The 19,321-nt window shown below is 41.1% G+C and overlaps 1 protein-coding gene across 2 annotated transcripts in view; it reads left to right on the plus strand.

The window, feature by feature from the left end:
* The window catches only part of agap1 (ArfGAP with GTPase domain, ankyrin repeat and PH domain 1), a 655,663-nt gene that overhangs the window by 209,206 nt on the left and 427,136 nt on the right, over positions 1-19,321 (plus strand). The window contains exon 1 of one of the 2 annotated variants that reach the window (XM_067987993.1): positions 1,646-3,418. The exons of the other annotated variant lie outside the window; for it this stretch is intronic. Within the exon in view, the coding sequence (XP_067844094.1) occupies positions 1,906-3,418 (1,513 nt within the window). The 5' untranslated portion in view covers positions 1,646-1,905. Of the gene's footprint in view, positions 1-1,645; positions 3,419-19,321 lie in introns of those variants that run through there. 2 annotated transcript variants of the gene reach the window in all.

Here is a 19,321-nt window from a genome sequence, read left to right on the forward strand (position 1 = left end):
TACATTTGCTACCTTCAAGTTGTTGATAATTGTGCTGCTTTCGGAACCCTGCCTGAGATCAGCTAACTTGGCAACAGCAGGGATTGAAGCCTAGACCTTCCTGATTGGTTTCACCTCATACTGCACCATTCTTCTTTACCCAGAGAGTGGTTAGAATTAAGAATTCGCTACCACAAGGAGCATAGATGCATTTAAGGGGAAACTAGATGAACACATGAGGGAGAAAGGAATAGGAGGATATGCTGATAGGGTTAGATGAAGTGGGGAGGGAGGAGGCTCGTGTGGAGCATAAACACTGGCATGGATTTATTGGACCGAATGGCCTGTTTCTGTGCTGTACATTCCATGAAATACTGCATTGCCACTGAGCTAACATTTCTTCCTGGTTTAAATTTTGGTTGGAGCCATTGAAATGAGGTGTCAAAGTGTCAGTTTGTTGAGGCAGTTTCAATGAAAGTAGCTTAAACTTCACTTTTATTGGAGACCATAAATTTACTTTTTTTGTTAGAATCATTTAGGTAGTTGACGTTTGTTCATAGTTTCTATATTAATGTAGGCATTTAAAATAAAATGGTTAATGCCTCTGCTAACATACCTGAGTAAGGGCTTTGCTCGGAGTTTGTTGTGCTGGGACTATTCCAGTAATTTCCTGGATATTATTCCTACAGCTATGGCTCCTGTCAGAGGTGGCGCCAGGTGAGGTTACAGACTGGGTTCATTTTTGCGTTTCGAAAAGCGGAGTAGGTTAGCCTGGTGCTGCAAAATATTGATTTTTAAAGAAAGTGTCATGTTATTTGAAAAGCTGGAGGTTTGCGCCCTTTAGAAATCCATTCCCATGGTGTGGAGGAGATCCAGGCCGCTGTTTGGAACTCTCTTGCTTCCTCCGCCCCCGGCAGTCGGTGCTTGTACACGCCGTGCTCGCCGATTGTGCTCGGTTCTCGGCTCATTGGGAAGATGTTTGGCTCGATCCGAGCCCAGAGATACTCCTTCATTGCCCGGTATCCCCGCTCACAGATGGGCGATGTAACAGTGAACCCATTGAACGTTTGCATCTCACAGGAAGAAGGGAATTAATGGGATTCAACCCCCGAGCTCTCACTCTTCGCACACCTGAGTCTCTCCGCTGCATCCTGTATAAGGACAATTCGGATTCATCGTGGCTTGGTTGGATATTCCGCCGTTGAGCCGCTGGTATTGGATGTTTCGCGGTTGAGGAGTCTGGTGTTGGATGTTCCTCCGTTGAGCGGTCTGGTGTTGGGTGTACCTCCGTTGATCCGCCTGGTGTTGGATGTTCCTCCGTTGAGCGGTCTGGTGTTGGGTGTACCTCCGTTGACCCGCCTGGTGTTGGATGTGCCTCCGTTGAGCGGTCTGGTGTTGGGTGTACCTCCGTTGATCCGCCTGGTGTTGGATGTTCCTCCGTTGAGCGGTCTGGTGTTGGGTGTACCTCCGTTGACCCGCCTGGTGTTGGGTGTACCTCCGTTGACCCGCCTGGTGTTGGGTGTACCTCCGTTGACCCGCCTGGTGTTGGGTGTACCTCCGTTGATCCGCCTGGTGTTGGATGTTCCTCCGTTGAGCGGTCTGGTGTTGGGTGTACCTCCGTTGACCCGCCTGGTGTTGGGTGTACCTCCGTTGACCCGCCTGGTGTTGGATGTTCCTCCGTTGAGCGGTCTGGTGTTGGGTGTACCTCCGTTGACCCGCCTGGTGTTGGGTGTACCTCCGTTGACCCGCCTGGTGTTGGGTGTACCTCCGTTGACCCGCCTGGTGTTGGATGTTCCTCCGTTGAGCGGTCTGGTGTTGGGTGTACCTCCGTTGACCCGCCTGGTGTTGGGTGTACCTCCGTTGATCCGCCTGGTGTTGGATGTTCCTCCGTTGAGCGGTCTGGTGTTGGATGTTCTAAGTGCAGCCATGTTCCTGTTGGACAGCGAGCCCTACCCCGAGATGATGAAGAGGGGGACTCCTCAGAGGAAGACCGTCTATCGGATCTCCCTCACACTCGTCAAACGGGAGCCCACCACGGCCGTGGTCGGCGGCAGACCTTCTCCTTCCCCCCTATCCGAGGCGGCTTCGGACCGGCCAGGTTGTCCCGGCAGTGCCCACCAACCCGGGAGCCCGTGTCCGGCCGAGTCCAGCGAAGCCGAGGACGAGTTCGAGCCGCAAGCAAATCTCCGGAGCTTTCGGACCTTCAGCACCGGCCACCTGGAACTGGGCAGGCTGAAGGTGGCCAGGAGGTCTCGCGATCTCGGCTTCAAACTGAAGGACAATCCAACTAAAGACCTAGTCACATTGAGGCGCAGAGATGGGACTTCCACCAGACCGAGCAGTATGCTGGCGACAGTGGATGTGGAATTAAAGAATAAGAAAAATTGGACCCATTGCACTGAGGGGTTGGGGACAGGGGCTGAACCCATAGAACCGGTCACTGGGGCTATCAATATCTCAAACCAGGGAAGGGACCACCAAGAAGGCAGAGGTTGCACTGAAGGAAGTGGACAAGGAAATCCGACGGAAGCCATTTGTGTGAAGGCGCTCTCAGCACCTTTACAGTCCATTGATACAGAGGCACTTTATCCAAGGACATCACCAAGAGCTGATGGCAAATCGGCTTTGAGGAAAATAGAGCCAATCATCAAAAGAAACTCAAATGATTCATTGAATAGTCCTTTAGGGGATAAGGAGCTAATCACAATGTCTTCTCCTGGTTCAGAGCCTGATTTTTCTAAGCAACTTTTTCCTAAAGGAGAGCATGGTTTACTATCAGTAGCCCCAGTAGTGGGATCATCTGATTGTTCAACTATTTGCATAGATGCCATCAAACAAGCTCCCCTGACGTCTTTGGCAACAGACAAGAGGCATCCAAGTTTACTCAGAAGAAGCTTCAGTTTCAGGCACTGGAATGGAGAGCTGGTGAGGTTTAAAGCATTAACAAAGGAGAAGCATCATGGCAGCTCCAGCTGTCTCCATGGTGTGGAAGCTGGGCGTGAATTCAGAATCCAAAAGCTCGAGTCTTACTGTGGGGAATTTTTAACGAATGAGAAGCGGAACACCTTGGATGTTGGGGAAGTGCTGAACAAAACGGATCCACTCTCCGAGTTGGGACGCCGGGAGAGGGGAAAAGGAAAGAACAGAACTTTAGACAATAGTGACATTCACAAGCTTTCTGAAAACCTGGAAATGGGGAAGGATGGCTTTTTAACAGGTGCCGTGAGGTCCAGTTCCCAAGAGCACAAACTCTTCAGGTTTTTTAGTGGTATTTTCTCAAAGCGCGATGGTACCTCAACACCTGTTACAAGTCCTTATGGAAAATCACAGAGGGATTATGTTTCCAAATCCAAAGGATATGCCAGCAGTCAGAAGAAGGGTATACCAACCCTTGAGCAGTCCAGCAGTGAGAGCATTGATGAAAATACTTTTCAAAACGGTATGGCATTGATATTGTTTTGCTCTTTGATCAAACTGTGTAATGTCTGATAACTTAGACATTTTCTGAAAATTTGTTTGGTAGGTTTCATGTAACCTAGCAAGTCTTCAAAAAATAAATAGATAGAGGACACCACTAAGTTTCAAATGAGAAGGTTAAAAAATGGTTACTGGGGTCATATTAATGTAGACGGGAAACAGTGAATTTGTGAAATACATTACTGTGTTTGTCAGTTAGGAGGGAATGTAGGCCTTAATAACTGGTGGTGTTTGATTGAGGTTGCAAGCTGAGGTGTTTTCTACAGTATGATGAGGGCTTTCAGCTCTGAGCATGTAAACCCCTAATGGATTTTATGTGGCTCATTTTTATAAGAGAGAAAAGCTCCGACAATTAGCTTTGAGATGTCAGGTACTTTTTGGGCATTCAGTAATCCACATGATGGGTGCTGGAAAGCTTGTAATTGCAGGATGAAAAAAAATGTTAAGTGTAACATTTTGCGAGCAGCAGAAGGCAACAATTTTGTGAAATTTTGCTGAGGAGTATTTTATTTCATTGCCATTGTCTGGGTTTCTATTACACAAATAAATAATTTGGTGCATGAAAAATCTGAGATAGAAATAATGTCTTCAGTTGAGCTTTTATCATTCATTTTTTCTAAAATTGAGAAATGAGAATTGTGTACATTTCTGTTTAACCCTTGAGTATTGAATTGTCTTTATAGTTGTAAGATGTTTATCCTGTAATATCTGCAAACATTTTATATAAATTAGAATTTGAATATTTTAAATTATGTTTGAAAGGTATAGGATATTTAAACTTAAAAACAAATTATATTCTCCAGCAAATTAAAAAAAAAATCTCCTCTATTTATGTTATACATTATTTTCTGGGGAAAATGTAGTTTTTATATTTTGGGTATAATCATAACTGACTTTGACATTCAATTGAGTTTATGGTTGCAAGGTATTAATCAAATGTGCACTTTTGAAACGGAGAAAATATTGTAGCAATAAGGTGAGCATGTAGATAATCATAAAGACTCCTAGAAATAAATGGGAATCTAATACAGTTTAAGACCCATCATGAATTGGGTAAGGTATTTGATTCATGGAAAACCTTGTAATTTGACAATCAGATGGAGAATGGCACTGCTCTCTCTGTCATGTTGAGTTCTTTATCCACAGACGATTAAGATCAGATAGAATTAAGGTCAGGATCTGTTATGGGTTTGAAGCCTGCATGAATATTCAAAGGCATGCCAGATGCTGAGGGTTGGTATGGGGTACTGGCTTGGCAAAAATCAAATCCTAATTTGATGTTGCATTGTCATCTGTAGCGTTGGCTAGGAGAAAACCCCATGTTAGATTTCAAAAGTGGAAAAGGTAATTTGGTGACATCTCAGGGACAAATAACTGAAAAGGTACTTCAAAAGATTTAACATAAAAACTGAAAGCACCACTATTTAACACTCACATCAATATTTAAAGAATAGAATTAGTTACGTTACCAGTTGAATTCACTGTTGATACATAATTCAAAAATAACGTAGGAATTTGGTAAATTTAAATCAATGCACTGATGTTACTTTGTTGTATAGAGTTTTGGCATCGGAAGAACTCAGAGCTCTGTAAAGGGATTTAGCACTTTTCTAGTGTGGGTCTGCAGAGAGACAGAAAGCATTGGGTCATTTGGTGTCCTGCATGGAGATGAAAGGCAGAGAGCAAACCGGGAAAACTGGTGGTTGGTGTTGTAGAAAATTAACCCACTAGTTAATGGGCAAGGTGGCAAGAGAATTGTGCATTGTTACTCCAGTTTCATGAAGCACAACAGAAATACCTGTGTCCTTAGGAGATTTAGATTTGAATGCCGGCATCAACAAAGATTTACTGTACGAGTTTTTCTGAGGCGGGGAGGGGGGGATGGCTCTAGTTTTCAACTAGCTATTTGGGTGAGGGAGTACAAACAAATTGTTTAAGCTTGGCTCCTAAGTGAGGTGACAATAAGCAGTCTCCATTGCCCTACCTTTTGAAGAGAGATGTGTGAAATAGGTGGGGCAGGGGAAGATAATCGGCTGGTGCAGAAGGTCAGACATAGACCTTTCATTTCTCGGACCTGGATTCAAAGCTACCCCAAACTGATACGGTCAAAGTTTCCTCTCTCTGCTGGCTGCAAGAGCACTTACGTGAAAAGCGTTGCTTCCGCAGTCTGCATCCAATTTCGAGTGATCTTTGACAACATCACAATACTGCCCTGAATTCAGGACTAAATTAGCAATCTCCCTGAAGCTACAGGATAGCTTGTATGAGAAATAGAAACATGGCACATTGGGGTTTTGTTCTGAGTTTGGGGCAAAGGTGGGTTGTTAGGAACGTATATTTATACAAACCTTAACACATACTCAGGACGCTCCAAAGTGCTTCACAGTCTATTAATTTATTTTTGAAGTTCAGACACTGTTGTTATTTAGACAAATGTGTAAGCCAATTTGCATGCAGCATGCTCTCCAAAATAGCATATGAGATTAATCCCTACTTAATTTGTTTTTGGTAGTGTTGGTTGAGGGAGGAATATTGATCAGGGCACTGGAAGAGCTCCCTGCGGCCCTTCAAACAGTGCCATGGGATCTTTTACACCCACCTGAAAATTAGAAATAGGCACATGGTTTTAATTTAATGTCTCATCTGAAAGACAGCACCTCCAAAAATGCACAACTACTTCAGAAGTATTGCACATCACTTTAGTAATTCTAGAGTGTGAATATCACAATCACACGGAAAGTGAAGTGTTTGTCAGATCTGCTCATTTTGGGCCCCAATATGAAATATTCTTTACTGTTTTTTTTAAAAAGTAGGAGAGTGGAGTCTTCATCTTCTTAGCTTCAAAGACCAAACTTCTCTCTGACACAGCACTTATAGGTTTAAGCCACAAGTACTGGAATTTCAAGTATGTCATTGGAAATAATGGGTAATCGGATATAATTTTGAAGAATGGAAAGAGTTTTTATCAGTTTGAGAATTTGAAGTGAATATGGTGTAACCTAATAGAATTTATTGGACAAATTAATTACTTCATAGTATTATACATGTGAAACATTTTTGCCACATTTCTGTTTAACATTATATTTGTGTTGCACAGTGCGGTACATAGTACGTAGGTGTCAGATGTGGCTTAGTTGGTACCGCTCTCGCCTCTGAGTCGGAAGGTTGTGGGTTCAAATCCTACTCCAGAGACTTGAGCAGTACTAAGGGAGGGAGTGTTGCACTGTCAGAGGTGCCATCATTCGGATGAGATGTTAAACCGTCTGCCCTCTCTGGTTGATGTAAAAGATCCCATGACACTATTCGAATAAGAGCAGGAGAATTCTCCAAGTGTGCTGGCCAATATTAACCCTCAACCAACGTCAATAAAAAAACAGATTATCTGGTCATTATCATGTTGCTGTTTGTAGGATCTTGCTGTGCGGAAAATCGATGCCGCATTTCGTACATTACAACAGTGACTACACTTCAAAAGTACTTAATTGGCTGTAAAGTGCTTTGGGACGTCCTGATGTTGTGAAAGATGCTATATAAATGCAAGTTCTTTTTATAGTAATACTGCTGGAACTTGGTGGTAGATTATTCTACATTGTTCCAATGATACCAATTTAATTTATCTTAAAGCTAATCTATCTGTTTGCCATGATGTGTATTTATTTTTATAATTAAAATAATTAATGTGTAAATTCTTAATGTTACCTCATACCCAGATTGGTATGTTGATAAATGCACTGTCCTGTGTGGAACTGAGCCCTACAGATCAAGAGATTCCCAAGATTAATGAGTTGTGTCTGCCGAGTTAGCTGTTTTCGGTTGGAATTGTGTTTAGAGGTGCTACAGTTGGTCGCAGTGCTTCTGGGCTAGGTAGAGAAAAATCAGCTGGAGTGACTACTCCTGACCGACCTCTAATGATCCTTGCTGTAGAAAATGCATGTGTGTGGCACAGTGGGCGAGGACAGGATGGGGCTCAACTGCAATGCTCTCCCACCATCAGATAGCCTGCTGACAGTTACTATGTAGACTTGCACACAAGGAATGAATGCTTGGAAGAAGTACCTGGAGGCAGCCAGTGGCTGCGGAACTGTAGCCCAAGATGTGTCGACAGTTTCAGGAGAGGAGGGGAGAAATTGGGGAAGGAAGTACTACCTCCATGCTGATATTTTGGAAGTGATGTGATGTGTCTCTGTTTATTGTGCTACAAATGACAGCCTCTAGAAAGCAGCTTGCTGGGCTGCTGGGTGTTGAGCGACAGACATGGTTAGTTGTGGTAGGCAGATAAGTTGTAAGATTCAATCAGAGTCTTCATACATGCCAACCTAGAAAACTATCAAATGCTGACCAACTGCTTCTAAACAAGCTGATAACAGAAGAACAGCCCTGAAAACAAGAGGTTCCACTGGCTTTGTAGCTTAAATGACATTGTCAGAATAAAATAATGAGTATGTGAAAACCTCAAGGGAAATCTCAATGTTGAAATGTCCAAATGAAATGAATGTGATTTAAGTTTAAAAACTAAGACCTACAATTAGAGGGGCCCCCAGGAACATTGTGAATTTTTAAATGAGAAATGATATGCTATGATTAATTTGAAGAATTTTATATTTCTCACTAATAGGTTTTAAATCTTTTTTTTAAAAAAGGGAAAAACAAAGTGAAGTTTGTATTTTTAACAGACTAACCAGATTGTAACTTACCCAAAAGTTTTCAAAATAGGCTCTCTCCTACATTTTAACCCCCTCAATTCACAAAAGCACTGTACCCCCTCTGGACTCAGTTGTGAAACACTGCTCTTCACCAAACTCCTCGCCCTTTCATACTGACACTATTCTCCCTTGTCAGTTCATCCTGCCACTCTCCTCCCCCTAGAACCAAGTTAAGCTCGCACTTCTAAGGCTCTCCCCAAGTGTTTCAGGCCTGCTCTATTATGCCTCAAACCCATCACCTCCTTGAGTGCTCCAGTTCCTTTCCTTCCACTGGAGTCTGCCCTTACGGCCCATTTCTGTGTCTCAGTCAATACTATTGTAAGCAGCAGGAGATTCCCAAGTTATAATACCCTAACAAGGCTGATTATATTTATATTTTCCTGACTCTTATTACTTTAGAAGCAGAAATACCAGATTCTTGGCTAGATTATCAAATTTGTGATTTTAATAACCTTGGCAGACCATGCAAAATCCAAAAAAGTTCTTGTGGAGAGGTTTATTTTGGATTCTAATATTTAGTTCAGTATGAAACAGTAATTATAGTTTTATAGTTATATCAACAAAGAAAGGATGTTGCCCATTAGTTTCCAGTTGATTGCAGAAGTGGCTTTTCAATGTTTCGTATTAGGAATGCATCAATTATGTTCTTCAGTGCTCTTAGTTAATTGGATTGAAGAGCATGCTGCAGCAAGATATTTTTGTGTCAGTGACATTTTTATGTTACTCTGCACGTTGACTTTTTTAAGTATATTAAGTTTTATGCTGTTAAGTTCCATGTTACCAATATTTTCAAGCTGTTACTGTACCTCATAATTCTACATACTTTATTGACTTGTTTATCAACTGTTAAACTACTTCAGTAACATCTTTCCACTATTGCACTATGCCAGCCATCCTCTTGACACATCAAACTGATGGTCTCTCTCATTCATTGGTGAGGGGTTTGCTGATTAGAACTTTAGCCGTAATGTACACATTGTACAATTGCAAACTGTTTATTTTAAGGAAGGAAATAAAGATTTCAGTTATGTAGGGACTTATCACAACTCTCTGAAAGGTCTGAAAGCCCTTATATACAGTTAATCATTTTTGAAGTTCAGTGAATGTCATTGTACAGTCAAAGCTTTAGTTTTATTAAAAAGACTCAAAGTGTAGTATTTGATAGCTTTAATATGGAATATTTAAAAATCTGCATTTTTAATCTAAATGGGGAAGGACAGTTGTGAGGGGCAAAATGCTTGTCTGAAGGCTTGATGCACATATTCATATTTTTTCAGTGAAATAATTATGTCCCACAATTAATGAGACACAGGCTATTAAAAGATTGTGTCCTTTTTTCTCAGTGGGCAGGGGAGGAAGATTTACTGATTGTTTGCCACCTCTCCCTCTATCAGTGAACAATCTCTGGAATGCAGCATTGTATCTACCTTTTCAGGCATCTCGCTGCTCATTGACCCATCTGCGTTCTTTCCTTTTTTAGCTGTGCTGTGCTTCATCAAGCTCCATTGTTTTGTCTGATGTGTTTGTTTGCTTGATAAGTTTAAAAGATAAAATCTACATCATTAGACAAAAATAAGGCCGTTCAAAAAAAAACCCTTGCCTCAGGTCATTGCTTGTTTCTGAAGAATGCCTGCAGCTCTCCTCCCTCTTTCACCGATTGTTCTGATTTTGGGCTCATGGAAGTGATGCACATCGAATGAACAGAATTACAGTTTCCACCTTGCTTTGTCTGGTTAAATTTAAAAAAATGTTTATGGCTGAAAATAGTTTGAGCTGTATGAGAAATGGAAGATCTGTTGTGAACTTGTGGAGATGCGCTTTATACCTGACTGGAGGACTGGTCTGGTAGCTCATGGGCAGTGGGTGTGAGAGTAGTACCAAGTGCCATGAGTTGAATATAAACCGTACTTCGCAGAATGTCTTTACATATGTTTGTATTATGCATAAAAACATTATCTGAACCATTTTAATTGTAATATTCCAGGATTGGAATGGTGAAGGACACCTAGTACATTTACAGAGATTGTCTTTTCAAACTTGTATCTGGAAAGAGAAAGTGGAACAATGTAACACCAAAATGAAATTGCTTATAGGTCTTCCACTGGTGGAAGTATTGGTGAGAACAATTTGAAGTGACAAATTAAGTGCATCATGTTCTTTAATCGCTTTCCCTCCTGCACCAGTGATGTTGCTACTTCCCACACTGGCCATCCTTGTCATCTTTCTTGAGCGAGGCAGTTAATTATACGTCAATTTGGGCAGTTTTATGCTTTGGACTCACACCCACTTGAAAGCGGGTTAAGATTTTCTAAAGTAATTTCCCTACCACCATCAGTGGTAGAGCCTTAACTGTGTTGGCCCTCCTCTCTAGCACTCACTCCCTAAACCCTTCCACCTTCTCGCCCACCTTTTTAAAAAAAAACTCTTTACAACCTTGCTTTTGGTGCTCTTGCCTCAATCCCTAATAATGTTGTTTCTCCTCTGTCAAGCACCATGAGCCATTTTCTACATAGATACATGTAAGTTGTTCACTGCTGAGTCAAAGAGATGGAGAATTTCTTCCTATGCTTTCAGTTGGGGTTCAATTCAAGTTGGATCACCCAAAAGAGTGGGGAATACAATAGACTTTGGTTCCACTTACAGTGGCATATAGTGCTGGAGGACACTGTTCACAAATGATGTGGAATAAAAGCTCTGATTTTCATATTGCCTCCCAAAGATTAATGACAGAAGGAGGAGAATAACCTTCTGTCATGTAACAAGAGAGAAAGAATGTGTTGTATACCTAATTGTGGTTATCTTTTTTTACCAAAGGCCAAACTTGCATGATAATTTTCTCACTTGCGTTGGATGATGAAGTGATTCTGGCAGTTGTTACCCTCCTTCCTGGAAGGTGCGATTTTAATTGCAGCAGCAAAATTCTACAGTGTGGTGAAGATGAGCTTTCTGCACTTGTCATTCTCCTAGGGTTTAATCATCCCTCTGTTATCGATTGCATGAAAAGGCACTGGAACAAATAATAAGGCTTTCAGACTATCTCAAGCACAGATATCTGCTTGTATATTATAATGCAGTCAGGCTTCCTTCATTCAGTTCTTCCTATCCATTTAAACCCCATCAGATTGGGTTTCACAATGTTTGAATAAGATTCTGTTCATCTGAAAATATTATGTAATAAACTTGTAGGATACATACTTCTGTATTCCCTGAAAATGAGAAACTCGGAAAGTAAAGCTGCAGAAATGTAATCTTTCCATAAATCCTGTCTAATCTTAATGCCTGCGAACTCAAGACTGTGTAATAATGTTTAAAATAATAGCATAAGATTACATTAAATGTACATTGTTGCAGTAAAATAATACAGTAGTACATATTCTGCTGTAAAAATAACTAATGGCTTAGTGGATATAAATACTGCATTGTATGGTACTAAGTCTTGCAAACCTGCAAAGTCCCAAGTTTGATCCCTTTCTATGCCGTTAATGTCTCTAAGGCACAGCACTGGGGAATGGGAAGTTGGTTATGGTTCATCTCAATAAGACGGGAAAATCAACTGTTCAACCTGCTGCACCTGATTGCTATCCATTATGTCCCGCTGCACAAATTGTGGTATTATCAATACCATTCTGAGCAGCTTTAAAGGTGGCTGCAGTGGGAACCCTAGTTGATATTCCCATCCCACTGAAGCATGTGTGTGGATATCGGATGAGAACAGAATTGGTCTGTGGCTGTACCACCCCTCCCTTGGTCATATAGTCTAAGAGCCCTGGATATTTAAATTCACGTGAAGATTGGTCTATTGGACGAGATACTGATATACTGTCGGTCAATCCAAATGCCAGCATGAAGCCCCTATCTTGAGGAGAGGCAGAGTGATGGTTGGAAGTCCTGCCATGAGATCCAAAAGATGTAGTCCTATGGCGTAAGATTAGTAATCACCTTTTGTCTTATCTCGTGACACTGTCCTCGAAAGACTGCTTCAGAAAGTTACTATTTCAAACAAATACTGGAAACAGTTTTTTTTTAAATTCACTGTTTTATGTAATCATATATAATACTGCAAAATTAAATTGTCACTATTCCAGTATTGGGGTACAGCTGAATTTCATAAACGGCTCCAGCTTTGCGTTGGCAATTTATAACAGCATCTGAATCTCTCAATAGGATGACTGTCTTTCTGCTCAGAAAGAGAGCTCCATTATCATTTATATAGTAATATCAGTCAAAATCAAAACTTATCTCATTAAAATGACTTCAAGATTGCGTTCTCTTTTACTTTACGCACTATGTAACATTATGAACCAATTGAAGAAATAGAGGTAATTTTTTCCATTGTCATTTTTGGCTTTGAAAAAGTATGGGGCAACTGAGACAATGGATGGCAGTTTTGAATCGTCAAAATGAGAGAAAAAAATTCTCCTGGGAGCTTTGTATTGAAATGGCTGTTATTGCACTGCATTGATGTGTCTGGCAGTGGTTTTCGTTATCTTAAATGCAATTCACAAGGGGGAACGAGAGGGCTGGGATCAGATGATCATTGTATATAATTTCAGGCTTGCACGCAGACTGCCTTCTGAAGCGTATCTATTTCACTGTTTGATCCAGGGTTGTACACAGTGACGCTTTGCGTCCTTGGTAGCCCACAATAATTGGGTCATTTTATGGCCAAAGTGTTTAAATGTTTTAGCAAGCAAGTTGGCGAGAATATTCTTGTGATATTGCTTACATATATTGTGTTTGGTTGACTCAATTAAAAGACAATTGGTTTTTAATCCTTTGTTTAAAGATGCAATTCTCTATCTGTGGTTTAAATGGTTTTTGTTCATGTCAGTCATTGCTTCTCTGTGCAGTTACTTCGAACATTTTGAATTTGGGAAGCTGAGAGTGTATTTGTGATTTGGAGCTTAAAGCTAAAATCTTATACTGTAGTTATAGAGAAAATAGGTAAATGTTTTGTGTGCATTCCCTGTATCATCTCAACTCAGCAATGGAGAGACTGTATTTTACTTTCAAGGCTCTGACCATTTGATAGGCAGAAAAAACACAATTAGTTCTTTCCCATACTTGGATGTTAATCTATATTTGCTGAAATTCATTTCAGAATTTTCGAATTCTTTTGGTGAGTGCATTCATCAACATGGTCGGAAGTCAACGCTGACACATTCTGCACTCAACATTATCACTTAGTGCTTCCAACTCAATCTAACATGGGCAGATTCAAAGTAAAGCCATTCTAGAAGCCTCTGAGCTATTGATATTTATAAGATACTGAGAATTTAACGCAATTTTTGTCAAATTAGAAGCGGCTTTTGTGCTGTGGGCCCACATCAACTAAGTACTTCATTGAGACTGCTCCACATTCACTTCATGTAGTATAGTACTTTTACAGCCAGTGGAGAGAGGGAGCTATCTTCTAGCTTGGACTCGAATCCAGGTAGCAAAAAAAGTGTTTTAACAGACTTCAATGTCCAGTCCCTCAGCGTTCAGAAATTGTATAAGTTTGGGGCATAAAGATCTTCATCCTCTTTTCCAGGCGACCCGCCCATTGGTTGTACTGAGGTCAGAATGTGATCTCTGGTTTTAAAGGGAAAACTAATTTTAGAAAATTGTATTGTGCAAAGTAATAACTAGCAGACAGATACTTAATACTTTTTACTTTGCTTTGACCAATGAGTTAAAATAGCTATTGTGGCCAAAAGTTTGGAGTCTACTGAGAGTATTGTTTTAGGGCTTCGATAGCACCGGTTTGGTCTGCATCTGCCATCTTTACTGCAATGTAGCTGTTCTATGCTGTGGTTAGGAAGATCTGTAGTCAGATTGCTTTGTGCTGGTAAGACATGCTTGAGTAATCAAACCAGTTATAGCCTAGTCCACTAAGCAAGATAATTGGATGGTCGAGAGTAAAGGTTATGACTAAAGTGCATTGTAGAGGCCAACTTCAGCGTGAGTGTTTGTGATGCACATCCCAAGTATTTAGGTGCATTTTGTAAATCTGAAGGCTGAGAGCATCTAATTGAATGGTGAATGATCACAGGCTTTAAATGTCAGGTTGCAGTGTTGCGTGCTACATGGTTGCTAGCAAAACTTAAATATCTTTTCTTTTGTCACCCCCAAGAAGGCTTGTTTATGGTTCAAAGCACCAATGTTATGGGTTAAATTGCAAGAGATTTTTAATGAGTCTCAACTCAAATAATGCAATTCTGATATTTGCATAACTGTGAAGATTGCAACCTTTTTGTAAACTTTCTGTGTAATTGTTTCTACCACAGCTCCTAATGTGAAGTCACTTAGAATATAATTTGAGTATAATTCAAGGTATAGAAGCGTTAATAATGGTTAAACACTTTTCAAAGTTCAGAAAGTGTAAAAACCTTTTCAGGGCTAAAATAAATCAATTACAGTGGTACAGCTCCTGTAAACTCAAGAGTTGCTTTTTCCTTCCGAGAGTGGGTTGGATAGAATATGCTCTAGGTATTTTTCCGTTATGGAAGTGTTACCGATGCCACATGCATCATTCTGCAGCAACAGGTGCACTAGCAGTGTGACAGCATCAATTGACTGTGCTTGGGCAGCAGTGGGAGCTCGCTTTTACACGAGTCCTGTGAACTGTTATTGGATCCGATGACAGCACTTTTGTATAGGGTCAAATGGAGAATGGCACTGGATGGGAACTGTAAATATATAAGAGGTAAATATAGCATTATTCTTTTTAAAAGCCACACGAAGTAAAAATGCCGTTCTTTCTCTCTCTCTCTCTCTCTTTCTCCCTTTATAGGAACATGGGAAGATAGGAACAGGAGTTGGCCATTTAGCCCTTCGAGCCTGTTCCGACAATCAGTGAGATCATGGCTGCTTTGTGATCTAACTCCATATAACCGCCTTAGCCCCATATCCCTTAATACCTTTGGTTAACAAAAATCTATCAATCTCAGATTTAAAATTAACAATTGAGCTAGTATCAACTGCTGTTTGCGGAAGAGAGTTCCAAACTTCTACCGCCCTTTGCGTGTAGAATTGTTTCCTAACTTCACTCCTGAAAGCCCTGGCCCTCATTTTAGTCTACGTCCCCTAGTCCTAGACTCCCCAACCAGCGGAAATGGTTTCTCTCTATCTACCCTATCAGTTCCCCTTAATATCTTGAAAACTTCGATCAAATCACCCTTTAATCTTCTAAATTCCAGGGAATGCAACCTTAGTTTGAGCAATCTCTTCTCGTAATTTAACCCATGAAGTTTGGATATCATTCTAGTAAATCTACGCTGCACTTCCTCCAAGGCCATTATATCCTCCTTAAGGTATGGTGCCCAGAACTGAACACAGTACTCCAGGTGTGGTCCAACCAGGGCTTTGTATAGCTGTAGCATAACTTCTACCCCCGTGTATTCTAGTCCTCTAGATTTGAAGGCCAGCATTCCATTAGCCTTTTTGACTATTTTCTGTACCTGTCCATGACATCTCGCTCCCTCGCCCCCTCTTTCTTTTCCTTATTTTTTTCTCTCTCTCCGTCTCTTTTTTTCTCGCTCTCTCTCGCGCACACTGTGTCTCTCTCTCCCTTTTTCTCTTGCTCGCTCTCTTTCTCATTCTTACTCTTTTTCTCACTCACATGCTCTCACTCTCTCACTCTTCATTCTCTCTCGCTCTCGCTCACTTCTTTCTGTCTCTCACACATATCAGTTTTTTGTCCATGGCAACTGGAGTCCAGCAACTGGAATAAGTGGAATTGCTGTTCTGCAAATTAAGTAAGGGAAGTGAGAAGAGGTGACACCTTCTTAACTAATACTATCTCATAAATTTAATGAGCTACTTCAGGCCTGTGTTTTCATAAATTACAGTTTATATTAAAATACGTTCGCATCCACCTAATTATTTGGGCTGTAGGGTTTTTCAGTAAGGAGTGATTTTTGGAGCTGTGTTCAGTGAAATTTTTATATTGAGAATGAAATGGTAATTCTCCCTTTTAAAAAAAAATGCCAAAAGAAGCTCTGAAGAATTGAACCTCAAAGAATTAGATGTAAGTGGCCTAAAAGAATTGAAATACTCTAGATTCGAGAAATGTGAATATAACGAAATGACTAATAGTTAAACATTGGAGTTGCTTGTGCTGAGGTCCATGTTGGGGCAAAATAAATGTTCTCTGGTCTATTGGAAGTCTAAGCATAGTGTATTTTGATCTTTAATGTAATATATACAGTACATCAAATGGCAGTATAAATCTGATCATTCCCCAATGTATTAGTTCTGGAAGAGCAAGGCTTGTGGTGGATACTTTTTATTGCAGATAGTCAGGTAGATTTATGGCTGATTTCTCGAGTGTGTACTAAACTCACTTCTGAACGTATCTACTGTATATCTGATCTGTTTTGTTTAGAACCAAATCTAACTAAATAAGTTATTGTGCTGTGGCATAATAAGGGACAAAGCTATTTAACATTTGGCTTTTATTAGATTAAGGAGTTCAAAAACAATCTCAGGAAACAGAGAGTAGGAATAAATGGGTCTTTTTTGGGGTGGCAGGCAGTGACTAGAGGGGTACCGCAAGTATCGGCGCTTGGGCCCCAGCTATTCACAATATATGTCAATGATTTGAATGAGGGAACCAAATGTAGTATTTCCAAGTTTGCTGACAGCCCAAAACTAGGTGGGATCGTGAGTTGTGAGGAGGATGCAAAGAGGCTTCAAGGCGATTTAGACAAGTTAGTGAGTGGGTAAATACATGGCAGATGCAGTATAATGTGGATAAATGTGAAGTTATCCACTTCAGAAGGAAAAACAGAAAGGTAGAGTATTATTTAAATGTTGATAGATTGGGAAATGTTGATGTACAAAGGGACCTGGGTGTCCTTGTACACCAGTCACTGAAAGCAAACACGCAGGTGCAGCAAGCAGTTAGGAAGGCAAATGGTATGTTGGCCTTCACTGCAAGAGGATTTGAGTACAGGAGCAAGGATGTCCTACTGGAGTTGTACAAGGCCTTGGTGAGACCACACCTGGAGTATTGTGTGCAGATTTGGTCTCCTGATCTAAGAAAGGATATACTTGCCATAGAGGGAGTGTAGCGAATGTTCACCAGACTGATTCCTGGGATGGCAGGACTGTCATGTGAGGAGAGATTGGGTCGACTCGGCCTGTATTCACTTGAGTTTAGAAGAATGAGAGGGGATATCATTGAAACATATAAAATTCTGACAGGGCTAGACAGACTGGATGCAGGGCGGATGTTTGCTCGCTGGGGGGTCCAGAACGAGGGGTCACAGTCTCAGGATACGGGGTAGGATATTTAGGACTGAGATGAGGAGAAATTTCTTCACTCAGAGGGTGGTGAACCTGTGGAATTCTCTACCACAGAAAGCTGTGGAGGCCAAGTCACTGAATATATTTAAGAAGGAGCTAGATAGATTTCTAGACACAAAAGGCATCAAGGGGTATAGGGAGAGAGTGGGAATATAGTATTGAGATAGAGGATCAGCCATGATCATATTGAATGGCGGAGCAGGCTTGAAGGGCCGAATGGCCTACTCCTGCTCCTATTTTCTATGTTTCTAATCTGTGCTTATAAGGTTATTGTACAATGGACAGTATATGCACAGTTTTAGTCGGAAGCAGAATCTTGTGTGCTATCTTAATGCTTAATTCTTAACAATGTATTTAATATAAATTCATTGCTATTTTTAAGTAGTCTTTGTACTATAGCTGAAATAACCTGCAAACCTGTTCAACTATCTGATGTCTGGGCAGTGAGACCTTGTAATCTGTAACAGCAATATAAACTTGGAGGTATGTATGTATGTGGGTTTTCAATCGTGCCTGTGCCCAGAGTGTATGTCAGGGTGTTTACCTTGGCCATGTAGTGGTGTTCATGTATGCATCTGGACAACGAGCATCTGTGGACCCAGACCATGGATACCACCCCAGCTCAGCATCATTTTGAGCTCCCCAAATATCTGTGCCCGTAAACACATAGTTCCAGCTGGAGGCCACTGAATAGTCAAGAGGTAACGGACAGTATAATGTGGGGGAGCGATGCCCAGAGGATGGTTTTGTGTTACTCTTCCAAATCTGAGGCTAAGTGTAAGAAGCTCTTGGCATCTGATATAAAACTTGACAAATACTGGAACTCGACTGTATTACTGCACATTCCATACTTTTTTGGACTGTACTCTACACAGCACAGGGCTCACAACAGAAATATTTGGAGAGAGTAATTTGTGATCCTTGGACAGATCCCAGGCTATCTCTTTGTAATCTTAGGAGTATTGTACTTGTATGGCTCTGCATGGATTGCATAGTGTCAGGAAGCCCTTTTTTTTAAAAAGAAAGAAGCTGCGATGCATCTTTATCCTTGGAAGATCCTGTACGCACTCTAATCTTATGTGACTCATTGTAAAAATATACAAAACCTTGCAATTATATAGCGCCTTTAACTTAGTAAAACATCCCAAGGCGCTTCACAGGAGCGTTATCAGGCAAAATTTGACACCGAGCCACAAAAGGAGGTATTAGGACAGGTGACCAAAAGCTTGGTCAAAAGGCAGGCTTTAAATAGCGTCTTAATGGGGGCAAGAGGTAGAGCAGAGAAGTTTAGGGAGGGAATTTCAGAGCTCAGGGCCTAGACAGCTGAAGGCACGGCCGCCAGTGGAGGGACGAAGGAAATCAGGGATGCACAATATCCTAGAATTGGAGGAGTGCAGAGATCTCGGAGGGTTGTAGGGCTGGAGGAGGTTACAGAGATAGGGAAGGGCTATGGAGGGATTTTAACACAAGGATGAGAATTTTAAATTCAAGGTGTTGCTGGACCAGCAGCCAATGTAGGTCAGTGAGCACAGGGTGATGAAACATACAATCTCGAATAATGAGAGGACTGAATGGTGCAGTGGACTTGCAAATTTTCCTTTCATCTCTAATACCTGAGTTTTGAATTCAGTCCAGGCTGATTCGATAAATCGATTTGACCTTAAGGATCCTATATGGAATGAGCTTGAAACGATCTCAGCTTCTTATGGATCAGAACTGCTCATAATTCAGTACAATTTTGCAGTAAATTGTTAGACTCACTGAGTGACAGGGTGACTGGTGTAGGAAAAGGAAATGCCACTGTGGTGAATTATAGGGGCACATCTGAGGTTAAGTTGCATCTTGGGGCAAAGTAGAGGGAGTTTTACTCT

The sequence above is a fragment of the Heptranchias perlo genome, chromosome 7 (assembly GCF_035084215.1).
Source record: "Heptranchias perlo isolate sHepPer1 chromosome 7, sHepPer1.hap1, whole genome shotgun sequence".
NCBI lineage: Eukaryota > Metazoa > Chordata > Chondrichthyes > Hexanchiformes > Hexanchidae > Heptranchias > Heptranchias perlo.